Here is a 13320-nt window from a genome sequence, read left to right on the forward strand (position 1 = left end):
TAAAAACCCTCTTCTTTGCTGAGGCTAGTGAGCCTAGGATTTGCTTGCTCAGCTGTGAGCAGTTGATATGTGCTGAAGGCCCCTGAATGGCTGGAGTGCCCCGAGTAGCTCAGGCCTCCAAGGACTGTGCTTTTGTTGATTCTGTACAGGCTCTGCCTGTGGCTGAGATAACCAACCAACAATATAACAACTCACACAACACACTGAATATCTGATGTATTTTTCAGTGACTCTGTCAAAATAGGCAGCCATTCATATTTAGGCAGAGCCAACATAAACTACAATGATCCATCAGGGTGAAAATGCCATGTGGCCAGTGCCTGACGCCTCCAGCCATATGCCTCAGTCAACAGTTAAAAAGCAACTACACAAATTAAAAAAGAAAATTAAATGCTGACCTACATATTAAAACGCAAGCTCCTCCACATGAACTACACTTCCCAACATACTCCATTTCTATTTTTCATCAATTCAGCTCTGTCTACCCGATTCTATCATTCTCTTGAATTAAACTTCTCTACCCAAACTTCAGGTCACTTCCATGGGTAGGCTTTTTCACCATATACTTAGAAAGCAGAACTGAATATATGCTCTCTGTAGGCAGCCCAGCTCCTAAAAAATAGGGAGTAAGAAAGTTGACTGGGCTGGGCTATGCAAACCCAATTTCTCCTCCCAAACTCAGGCTGATGAAACAGAGATGTTATAATAAAGAATTTTCCTGCATGTAAAGGCAAATTTAGGAATAAGTAAATAGCCACTCTCTCCCATAATTAATATTAATAAACCAAAAAGCTTACTGTTTTGAATACATTTCATAATCTGGCTGAAAAACATCTGAACCACTAAATAAGTTTATAATGTTGCTATTCTTATGCTATATTGTGCTGTTATTATGCTTAAAATATCCTATATGTTTAAGCATATTAAGACTGAAAATGATTTGATAAATTATAGGATTCCTTTTCATAAGTAGATCAGGCTACTAATTATGTACTCAAATTGGTATTTATTCATTTTTTTCCATTCAAAACATTCCCCATATACAAATAATTAATGACTTACAAAGAATTTGCTTTATTGTTTAAAAAAGTAAAATTCACAAATTGTCTGTATTTAAATTGATAACTTTTTACCACATACTTTAAAAAGTTAAATACAGAAGTACTCATTCTGCAAGGTACCAGATCTTTGTATCACATGATAACGGCCAGAGAACTAAATAAAACTATATTGCAAAGACAGCTGTCTTTTGGAGCCTCCAACAACTCTCCTTATGGTGACCTCTTCTCATCCAGTTCCTTTGCCTCTGTGCTCCCTCTTCAACATATACGCATATCAAGCACTCATTATGCATTGGACAAATGCGGTCTCCTACATAGCTTAGGTTCTCATGTGGCTGCTGCATATCATTCGTTAGACCACTGTCTCATTTTTTCTTACAACTAATGGTCGGGAAGAATCTTATCAAACAACTCATGATGAGATAGTAAGTATTCTGAGTAGCTTAATGTACTTCTTAGTACCAGAGTTTCTGCATCTCATATATAAATATGCCTTAACCCAAATTAATTAATTTACACCTGCATCCAATAAGGGGTAAATTTTCTTAGAATGCCTTTCTGGATGTCTTCAAACCTAAAAGTCACCTGCAAACAAACACAATCATCTAGTCTCTCATAATAGAATGCTTCCTGATGTCTGGGCTGTGCTTTACTAGACACTAGAAAAGCAGGTTCATACGGTGATAAATATATTCCCTATTACATTTATATTGAGCTAGTCTGTTTCCTGTTATCTTTGCCCCATAGAATTATGAAAAATGCTTTGTAGAAGTTGGAGATTAAAACATTGGTATGTTCTTCTAACTGTCTTAAAATTATTCCAGAATATTCCCAATTTCCTTCATTATGTACAAATTAGTGATCACTGTTCTATACCTAAAATGTGACTGATTTATTGATAGCTTAACCTCAGATGTTAAAAATGAATACTACACTATGTTTGTCTTTCTTTGAACTAGGAGCTGAAGCTAATTTTATGCTGAAAATTCATCCTCTGAAGAAATATCCTGTGGATCTTTATTATCTGGTTGATGTCTCAGCATCAATGCACAATAATATTGAAAAATTAAATTCAGTTGGAAATGATTTATCTAGAAAAATGGCATTTTTCTCCCGTGACTTTCGCCTTGGATTTGGCTCATACGTTGACAAAACAGTTTCACCATACATTAGTATCCATCCAGAAAGAATTCATAATCAATGCAGGTATCTAATACTAGACATGGACTTCCTAATGCTAAACAAGTTTAAAATCGTGTAAAATCTCATTTTGGTTTTATATCAAGGACTTACTAAATTATCTATTTTTGTTTAAATTAAGTGAGAAATAAAAATATTTATAGAGGAAGGACGTTCCTATCTGAAGACTTCTAAGATTGAAGGGGGCTTTTATTTTTATACTTTTTCACTTAGTTTTTATTACAAACATCCAATAATCAGGCTACCATATATATAAATACTTGTCTGAATATTCTGTATTTCTCTTTGTTATTGCTCCAAATTTGCTGAAGCAAGGCTTACCAATTTTAAAGTACTTATTTTGCCAGCATTGCACCTACATTTCCATTACTGTATTGTGACTGTGTTTATAATTATGTTGCTTATAATGTTATTTCCAAGAAAACTCAGCTAGCACATGGAGGGTAGGTAGGTCAAAAGATGAGAATTTGTTTGCTAGAAAGAGCTCTTTTTCTTATCACTTTGGAAGGCTGATTATAATTAGTGTGTGCCCTACCATGAAAGGAAAACCACACAACATTTCTCACACAACATTTAGCCTGTTGAATTTACGGAGAGCAAATATAAATGTGTTCAGTTCTTCCTTAACAAAACATTTAATTTATTATCTTCTCTCTGACTTCCATACGTTGCCCAAATCACTTTACAGTGTACAGCCTAATTTACCAAAACAGCCCGGCTGTCTGCTGCAGTGCTAAAAGACTGATGCATCTCCATATGGAGCTTCATACACCTTCTCCCCAAGCACAGAGGCACCTGAGAAATAATCCTTACCTTTGAGGACATCATGGATTCTCAAAACAATTTTAATGAATTTTGACCATTCATCAATGATTCTACAAGAATCACTTTAAAATTAGCAAAATATTTTAAAATATCTAACAAAAGTATAGTATTTTAACTAAATTCCTAAAAATATTTCCCCAAAAGTGTTTTTCAGTTGTTCCATGAACAAATCTGATAGGAAATCACTGAAAATTCTCATCTACTGTTAAAAATTAATAGTGTTTATTAGCATAATAAAAGCCCTTAGGTGTCCTATATTAAAGGAACATGCTTAATCTTCTTTATGTTTTGAAACCAAGCCATTATATTCCTACCTGCAAAGAAATATTCAGCAATATTGAGCTTTTCTCTGATTTTATAAAATATAGATTTTTCTCTAAAAAAGTTTTATTGGCAAAAAAAAGTATTCCCTTCTCACATCAACCACACACTTTTACATGAGTAATATTTTGGATCTTTGAAGGACACATAGCAAAACAATTTGCATTTCTTCTGTACCCATACAGTGACTACAACTTAGACTGTATGCCTCCCCATGGGTATATCCATGTGCTGTCTTTGACGGAGAACATTACTGAGTTTGAAAAAGCAGTTCACAGACAGAAGATCTCTGGAAATATAGATACACCTGAAGGAGGTTTTGATGCTATGCTTCAGGCAGCTGTCTGTGAGGTAAGAAGTTTCATATTATTGAGTGTTTGCTCAGATATAAAATTCCCCAAGAATTTATGATTTCTCTTTGATTTATGGAGTGAAACATAGCATAAAAGAATACATTCTTCTCTTATCTCTTGTTTGTCACCAATGATACTCATTTTGGTATGTGTTCAGGACAGAGGGACTAAATTAGAAGTTTATAAATAGGAAAAGATATAAGGGAAAGAAAAACTTATGTTCTTGGAAAATCATTTCCAAAAGGGCTGCTCTTTTCACTCACTACTTTGAAAGGAAGAACCAGAAATAGCTTGTTGTCCTACTCACATCACATTAGGCAGTCTGCACTTTGTAAACCTGGCCTTTTCCTCCTCTGTGGTAACACCAGAAGTCGCTTGCCAGGAACAAGTGTGGTTTAATGGCTGTGGAAGAGGATATACAAATAAAAGTTAATGCTATTTGTGAAACAGCACTGAATTTATGCACATAATTCTAGCCTGACTTAATGTTTGTTAACTTATATTTAATGTTTACTTGAGACCACAGTAAAGATCTATGTTATTGTACAAGATCTAATTACATGTTTATTTTAAGAGTCATATTGGATGGCGAAAAGAAGCTAAAAGATTGCTGCTGGTGATGACAGATCAGACATCTCATCTTGCTCTTGATAGCAAATTGGCAGGCATAGTGGTGCCAAATGACGGAAACTGCCATCTGAAAAACAACGTCTACGTCAGATCAACGAGCATGGTACTGTAACAATAGCCTATTAGTAGCTATGACTCTTTGGGTTAGTATAAGTTTAAATTAGCAAATTCAGCTGTCCCTGCACCAAGAAATTACCTAAAGGGTCATGATGCAGAGTCAGGACAAGTCGTGAGAGACAAGTTACAGAACAATGCAATCTATAAATTTTGGTCAATAAAATGTAAGGCTGAAATACATGGATAACATCTAGTAGCTGACTCTCTAATGTCCCACAAAGCAATGTATAATTTACAAAAATAAAAGTGATAGAAAGCTTACTTTTTTATGCAACTGAAGAACCTTCAAAGGAAAAGAGCATATACATATGTTTGCCTGACTACTTTACTTGTAGCTAGTTCTACAGGGTTAGTATTGAAAAACATATTAGAGATGAAGAAAAGTGTATTTGGCCTGAGGAATCCTCAGAGTAAAACAGAATCTAAGTAGAGAGTAGGAGAAAAATGGAGTAAAACAAGGTTGGCTTTCAATATTTTATACCTCACTTCTTCCTTCTGAAATTTATCCGTATTGGGGCTTCCCTGGTGGCTCAGATGGTAAATAATTCACCTGCAATGCTGGAGACCTGGGTTTGATCCCTGGGTCGGGAAGATCCCCTGGAGAAGGGAGCTTCCTGAGGGTTAGTTTCACCTCTGAATCATATATTTAAATACAATCTCCTAGAACTGTTTTTCCCAGCATTAGCTATTCTACATGTAGAAAATCAATTGCATAAAGCATCATTTATTTGTGATGTGATCCCTGTTTATACATGCATGGAAATGTTAGAACAAAAGCTTCCAGTCTTTCTTATATTGTGGCCTAGATCTTAGTAATCTTTACCCTGGTACACATAGGCAAAACAAAGAACCTGACAGTTCTGTTTATTAAGTAGTTAGGGCCCAATAACATAACTATTTATGTTCTATAAACCTAGTAGCCAGTTAAAACAATAATACAGATGAATCATATATATATATATATATATATATATATATATATATATATATAAAATTTGTGTCATTCTTAGTAAACATATTATCATGGGAACTTCCCAAGCCTTGGAATCAAACAGGACATAGCCACCCTCATTTTCTGTTACACACTGATTTTCATGCTGCTTAGTTTTGCTAAGATATGACATCACGTAAAAGAACAGAGCCAAATGTAATCATAAAGCAGTGAACCCCTTCCAGCTGGTAGTTCATGGATACCTGACAGATGTCAAGTATTGCTATGCTCCCCTTAAATATTTAAGATGTTCTGCGGCACCCTGGTGAGTGTACCACAGTGCTTGAAGACACCTCATGCACAGTTTGGGAAATGTAATATCAGAAGCATACAAATTATGCTGAAATGTGTGTGGTTCCTATAAATGAAATTTAAATAGTTTAAGTTAGTTAATCTGAAATGCCCTACCAGACTTTTTGAAAGTCTAAAGGAACAACTGCATTACCACATAAAACAAGATCAACCCTTGGTTGGTTTAGATTCTCAAAAGCAACCTCAACATTTAAAGATTTTTTTAAAGTAGCTAGAATCTGAATTTTAAAATCTAGGATTTGGAGTTATTCCCTTAGTGTCTTTCTCATTGTTGATTCTCTCCTACTCAGTCACATTTCACTTCAGTAGATTCATCCATTTTAGTCATTTCTTATCTTTCCTTCTGTTCAATCTCTTTTAATCTGAGATAGAGTGCTAATTCATTTACTGGGAGTTGAGAGAAGACAAGAGGAACCATTCTATTGTGAGAAAAGTAGAAGCTTTTTTTTTTAAGGAAAAATATTAATTACATTATTCTCAAACTGCATTGCAATTATCCTTTTAAAGTTTTGCCAAGTCACTGAAGTCAGCTCTCCACAATTGTACTTTAGATGGTGCTGCTACTCATCTAGGAAGGATTCCTTAAGGCAAAGAAATGTTCTCATAGTCTTAGACATATTCCATGCCATATAACCTTATGGAAACAAAGTATAATTCTGGTGGAATTTCACACAGTGTTTGGACTTATATATCAGGAATTTGGACAAACTATCATGATATGTATTTGCCTTCTTGAACACTGTTTTACCTACTTAAAAGAATGAACATGTCACTGATAACCTTCCACATGTCACTGATAGGTACTGAATAAACCAATATTGCTACTACCTTAGAAGAATATTTTATCTCATTTATCCCATGTCTGTGTTTTAAGGAGGCCTTTCCTAAGAAGTCTCATTCCCTTCATTTCCAGGGACACTGCCCTAAAACAAAAGAAACTGAAGCATTTTGATTAACCCCTTGACTGTGCATTTATACACACAAGATGTACTGCTGCTCTGAAATCTCCTCTATCCAAAGCTACCCTGAGCCTAACTCTAAGCATATTTATCTGCTCATTTTAAAACGACATCTGTTCTCTCCTATTCAGCCATTATAGAGGAATTTGAAAAGATAAAGTTTAGACAAGCAATCAAATATTTTGCTTCTTAGTTTTATCTCCAGCAGCCAATACCAGTAATGTTGAATAGTATCTGGGCCTCTTGGTCCAAGACTCTGGTTCTTTCATTTATAAAAGGTAATAATTGATAAGAGGCCTTTCATATGTCTAATTTACATCATCCAGAGTTCTACTGCTTATTCACATAGCTATTTCATGAGGATCAATGTGAATTTCAGAATAGTAACATCTACCATGTTTTGAGGTTTTATTAACTGAAATCACTGTTGCTACATACAGTATCAGTATATTACATATAGTACAGTGCATACTGTATGAAATTTATCTTTATAACAACCTGGTAAGGTAGTCATAATTATCTTTCTTTTATAAACAGAAAAACTGAGGGTATAAGAAATTAAGAAACTTGACTGAGGACACACAGCTAAAAAGTTAATCAGTGGCAGAATCAGGGTTCAATCCAGTTCAATCTTTTAATAAATATGTATTCTTAACTACTTTGCCATACTGTCCTAAGGGATACCTAGAAGAAATAGAGTGGTGAAGTTCTTGGTGTAAATTTTACTCTGCTTTCTAGTTGCAATCTTACTTATAGAAGAAATAAAATTAAGTAGATAATTTGTCTTATATATATTACACAATGAGATAAAATATTAAATAATTTATATTTAAACATTGTTATATTTTATATGAGAAGGCAGTGGCACCCCACTCCAGTACTCTTGCCTGGAAAATCCCATGGACAGAGGAGTCTGGTAGGCTGTGGTCCATGGGGTCGCTAGGAGTCGGACACGACTGAGCGACTTCACTTTCACTTTTCACTTTTATGCACTGGAGAAGGAAATGGCAACCCACTCCAGTGTTCTTGCCTGCAGAATCCATTGGCAAATAATGTTATAGTATTAACTAAATTACATTTTCTACTGCTTTTTCTCCAAGTGCCAGAATGAAAAACTTGAGTAGTAATATAGTTTTATAATTTACCAGTAATAATAACCATTTAAAATTTTAAAATTCATTCTAAAATGGTAGAGGTTAGTATAAAAATTATCAATGGTGTAGAAGACAAGTTGTTGATACTGAGGCTTTAGAATTTCATCCTGTTTCCCTACCCAACCTCATACAGAGCCTTCTTCACAACCATTCACCCCACCCTCAACCACAAGTAACGCCAGAGTCTCCAATAACAATGAAACGGGCCCAGGGAGCAAGTATTTGGAAGAGGCAAACAGGTCACACAATGAACCACTATTAATGAGATTTTCAAATATTGCTGTGACTCTGAGTCCTCATGGAGAGATGCAAATAGGCAAGATCCTACCACACTGCTAATTGTATTTTAGTAGCTTAGATTTGGTGTTTCTTTCTCTGAACCTTTTTTTTTCTCTTTGTGCCTCATTTTAAGGTCAGTGATTCTTCACTCCTCCTCTCATTTAACTCCCCAGAAGTCCTTTAATTTATTTAGTCTCACAGAAATTACTAATATGTCATAAGAATAATAAAGTTAATTTTAATATGGCTAAACTAAAGCACATAATCAAAACTTTCATGCTATTTCCTGATTGATACTTTGTTTTTCTCTGCTTAACACTGTATTAAAAACTTTCAAAATTAAACAGATAAGGTTAGTTTAGAGTGTTAGCACCTCTGGGTTTTATGAAAATGCACCATCAGCAAAGTAAAGGGAATTTCACCCAGGCAAAAAGCACCTAGAAAGTTTGAAGTTTATATGCAATTGTTTGTTTGTTTGTTTGTTTAATACTGTTACGACTTTTAGTTTAAGGTAAGAGAGAACTTTCAGCAAGAGAAAAACAGAGTCATATACAGGGAATACCCATAAGGCTATCAGCTGATTTTACAGCAAGTTTTGCAAGACAAGGGAGCGACATGACACATTTCAAAGTGTTGAAAGGAAAAAAACCCTACAACCTAGGATACTCTATACAGCAAGTTATCATTCAGAACTGAAGAATATATAAAGAGCATCTCAGACAAGCAAAAACTAAGAGAGTTAATCAATATTTTCCAAACTTAAATGTTAGAGTGCTCTTTAACACCACTGGTAAAGGCAGATATATAGTAACGTAGTAGTTCAACTACTTAAATAAGTGAGTGACAAGGTTAAAAGACAAAATTATAGAATCAACTAAAACTATAATAAATAGTTAAGGGATAGGCATGAAAATGTAAAACATGATATCAAAAACACAAAAGGTGGAAGAGGGATATTAAAAAATTTAGCTCTTCTACAATATGTTTAAACTTAAATGACTAGCAGCTTAAAACAAGCAGACATAGTTACACGTCAACATATATGAACCCCATGGTAACCACAAATCAAAAACCTACAATAGGTATACAAAGCTAAAATGAAAAGAGATGAACTAAAGTCTACTACTAAACTAAAAAGAGACCAAAACTAAAAAGAGATGAACACAAGCATACTACTAAAGCAAATCATCAAACCACAAAGGAACAGACTAAAGCAAGAAGACAAAACTGAGAAACAACCAGAAAAAAAGTCACAAAATGGCAATAAGCACATACCTACCAATACTCATTTTGAATATCAATGGGCAAAAGGCTCCAATCAAAGGGCACAGGGTGGCTCATTGGATTAAAAAAAAAAATCCATCTATATGCTGCTGTAAGACACTCACTTGAGAACTACAGATTCACAGACTGGAAGTAAGGGGTTGAAAAAAGATACTCTATACAAATGGAAACAAAGGAAAGCTGAGGCAGCAGACCTGTGTCAGACAAAGTAGACTTTAAAAGAAAGTCTGTGACATAAGACAAATAAGGGCATTAAATATTATATAATGATAAAGGGATGCATACAAGAAGAGATTACACTTATTAACATATATATGCCCAATATAGGAATACACACACACACACACACAGAAATAAAGGAAGAAATGGACAGTAATACAAAAATAGTAGAACACTTTAACATCCCAATGACATCACTGGGGAGATCATCCAGACAGAAAATCAATAAGGGAACAGAGGCCTTAAATGAACCATTAGACCGGCTGCACTTAATAGATATCTACAGGACATTCCATCCAGAAATAGCAGAATGCACAATCTTCTCAAGTATACATGAAACATTCTCCAGAGACCACATGCCAATTTTCTCAACAAATTTAAGAAGATAGAAATTATATCAAGCATCTTTTCTGACCACAATGGCATGAACCTAGAAATCACTTATAGACAGAAAAGTGGGAAAAGAACAAAGACATGGAGACTAAACAATATGCTAGTAAGAAATCAGTGGTCAATGAAGAAACTGATGAGGAAATCAGAAAATAACTTGAGACAAATAAAAATGGAAACACAATACTCTAAAATCTATGGGCTATACCAAAAGCAGTTCTAAGAGAGAAGTTTATAGTACAGGCCTATATCAAGAAATTAGGAAAAATTTAAATAAACAGCCTAACTTACCATCTAAAGGAATTAGGAAAACAAACACAAAGTCCAAAGTCAGCAAAAGGAAGGGTATAGTAAAGATTAAAGCAGAAATAAATAAATTGAAGTTTATTTAATTTATTAAACTACAATAGAAAAGAACAACAAAACCAAGAGCTATTTTTTTTTAAAGATAAAATTAATAAGCTGTTGACTTGGATAATTAAGAAAAAAAAAAAAGAGAGAGAGTACCCAAATACACAAAATAAGACATGATAGAGAAGTTCTGCTGTAATCACAGAAATACAAATGATCATAAGAGAATACTAAGAACAGTTAATACCAACAAATTGGACAAACTAGAAGAAATAGGTAATTTCCTACAAACATACAATATTCCAAGACTGAATTAGGAAGAAATAGACAATTTGAACAGATCACTAACTAGTATAGATACTGAATCAATAATCAAAACCTCCCAAACAAAAGTCCAATACCAAAGATCTTCAGGAGAATGACACCAAACATACAAAGAAGAGTTAATATCTATCTTTCTTAAACTATTTCCAAGAATTGAAAAGAAGAAAGCACCACTTCCTGAGCGACTTTCACTTTCATTTTTTTCACTTTCAAACACTTCCAAACTGATTCTATAGGGCCACCTTTACCCTGAAAGCAAAAGCAGACAAAAACAATACAAAAAAAAAAAAATACAGCTCAATATCTCTGATCAATATAAATGATTATATCACTATATGCAGATAACATGATACTATATATAGAAAACCATAAAGTCTCCATCAAAAAGCTATTAGAACTAATGAATTAATTCAGTAAAATTTCAAGATTAATATACAAAATCTGTTACTTTTCTATACACTAATAATATATTAGTATATATTTTCTCAGGAACAGAAAACAAGAAAACAACTTCATTTAAATTTGCATCAAAAGGAATAAAAATACCTAGGAATAAACTTAACCAAGAAGGTGAAAGACCTATGCTCCAAAAACTATAAAACATGACGAAGCAAACTGAAAATGACAAAAAGAAATGGAAAGATACCCCATGCTCTTGAGTTGGAAGAATTAGTATTGCTAAAATGGCCATACTACCCAAAGCCATCTACCCAAAGATGTAATGCAAATTCTCAATTACCAATGGCATTTTTCACATAACTAAAACAAATTATTCTAAAATTTATATACAATCACAGAAGACTCCAACTTGCCAAATATTGAGAGAAAAAAAACAAAGCTGGAAGTATCTTCTGACTTCAGAATATCAGTCTGACTTCAGACTATACTACAAAGCTACAACAATAAAAACAGTACGTACTGACACAACAAAAGACATATAGATCAGATACATAGACAGTCCAAAAATAAACCCATGTACATATTGTCAATTAATCTATGACAAACGAGGCAAGGATATACAGTGCAGAAATGAAAGACTCTTCAACAAATGGTGCTGGGAAAACTAACAGCTACACTCAAAAGAAAAAAACTAGAACATTCTTTTTTTCACATCATATTCAAAAGTAAACTCAAATGGATTTAGACCTAAATGTAAGACCAGAAACCACAAAACTCTTAGAAGAAAACATAGGCAGTATGGTCTTTGACAAAGATCTTAGTGCTATTTTTCAGACCTGTCTCCTCAGGCAAGGGAAACAAAAGCAATATAAACAAATGGAACCTAATCAAACTGAAAAGCTTTTACACAGCAAAAGAAACCATCAACAAAATGAAAATGCATCCTACTAAATGTGAGATGTTTTCAAATGATATGTCTAATAAGGGGTGAATATCCAAAATATATTAACAGTTAATACAACTCAATATCAAAAAACAAACACACTGATTTTAAAAATGGGCAAACGACCTCAATAGTTATTCTTCCAAAGAAGAAATACAGATGGCCAACAGACATGTGAACAGATGCTGACATCACTAATCATCAGGGAAGTGCAAATTAAAACCACAATGAGTTATCACCTCATACCTGTCAGAATGGCTATCATCAAAAAGACCACAAATAACAAATATAGAGGAGGAATGTAAAGAAAAGGGAATCATAGTGCATTGTTGGTGGGAATTTAAACTGGTACAGCCACTATGGAAAACTGTACTGAGATTACTCAAAAAATTAAAAATAGAACTAAGATATGATCCAACAATTTCACTCCTAGGCATATATATCTGAAGAAAATGAAAATCAAAAAGATCTATGTACCTCAGTGTTCATAGGAGCACTGTGTACAAAAGTCAAGATAGGAAAGCAATCTGTCCATCAAGAGATAAATGAAGTTTGTGGTATATATATATATATATATATATATATATATATATATATATATATATATTTGCATGCAATGGAGTATTACTCAACTCTTTAATGAATTATTGCCACTTGCATTAATAACATGGATGGATCTAGAGGGTATTATGTTGAGTAAAATGAGTCAGAGAAAGACAAATACTGCACATTTTCACTTATATGTTGAATGTGAAAAAAGTACAAATGAATGACTATAACAAATCAGAAACAGACTCACAGATACAAACTGGTAGTTACCAGCAGGGAGAGGGATGAGGGAGGGGCAAGATAAGAAAAAAGGATTAAGAGGTACAAATTATTAGGTATAAAATAAGATACAAGATGTAAAGTACAACACAGGGAATATAGCTAATATTTTGTAGGCTAGGCTATTATAGCTAATTGCTTATAATCTATAGAAACAGTGAATCACTATGTGTACACTATATGTACATCTGAAACTAATATAATATTGTAAAGCAACTACACTTCAATTAAAATAACATGTACAAGTATATATATATATATATATATATATATATATATATATTATAGCCTTTAAAACTAACGAAATGCCTGATTTTAGCTTGCTACTCTATGATCTGTTTAGAACTGCAAATGCCATGTGAACAATAAGGACTTCAATA

General features: G+C 33.6%; 1 protein-coding gene across 2 annotated transcripts in view; it reads left to right on the plus strand.

Moving 5' to 3' along the window:
• ITGB8 (integrin subunit beta 8) overlaps window positions 1-13320 on the plus strand; it is a 95170-nt gene that overhangs the window by 53603 nt on the left and 28247 nt on the right. For both annotated transcript variants that reach the window (XM_061165039.1, XM_061165041.1), the window contains 3 exons: window positions 2021-2267; window positions 3593-3758; window positions 4335-4493. In XM_061165039.1, coding sequence (XP_061021022.1) covers window positions 2021-2267; window positions 3593-3758; window positions 4335-4493 — 572 coding nt within the window. The remainder of the gene's footprint in view (window positions 1-2020; window positions 2268-3592; window positions 3759-4334; window positions 4494-13320) is intronic.

The sequence above is a fragment of the Dama dama genome, chromosome 18, assembly GCF_033118175.1.
Source record: "Dama dama isolate Ldn47 chromosome 18, ASM3311817v1, whole genome shotgun sequence".
Lineage (NCBI taxonomy): Eukaryota > Metazoa > Chordata > Mammalia > Artiodactyla > Cervidae > Dama > Dama dama.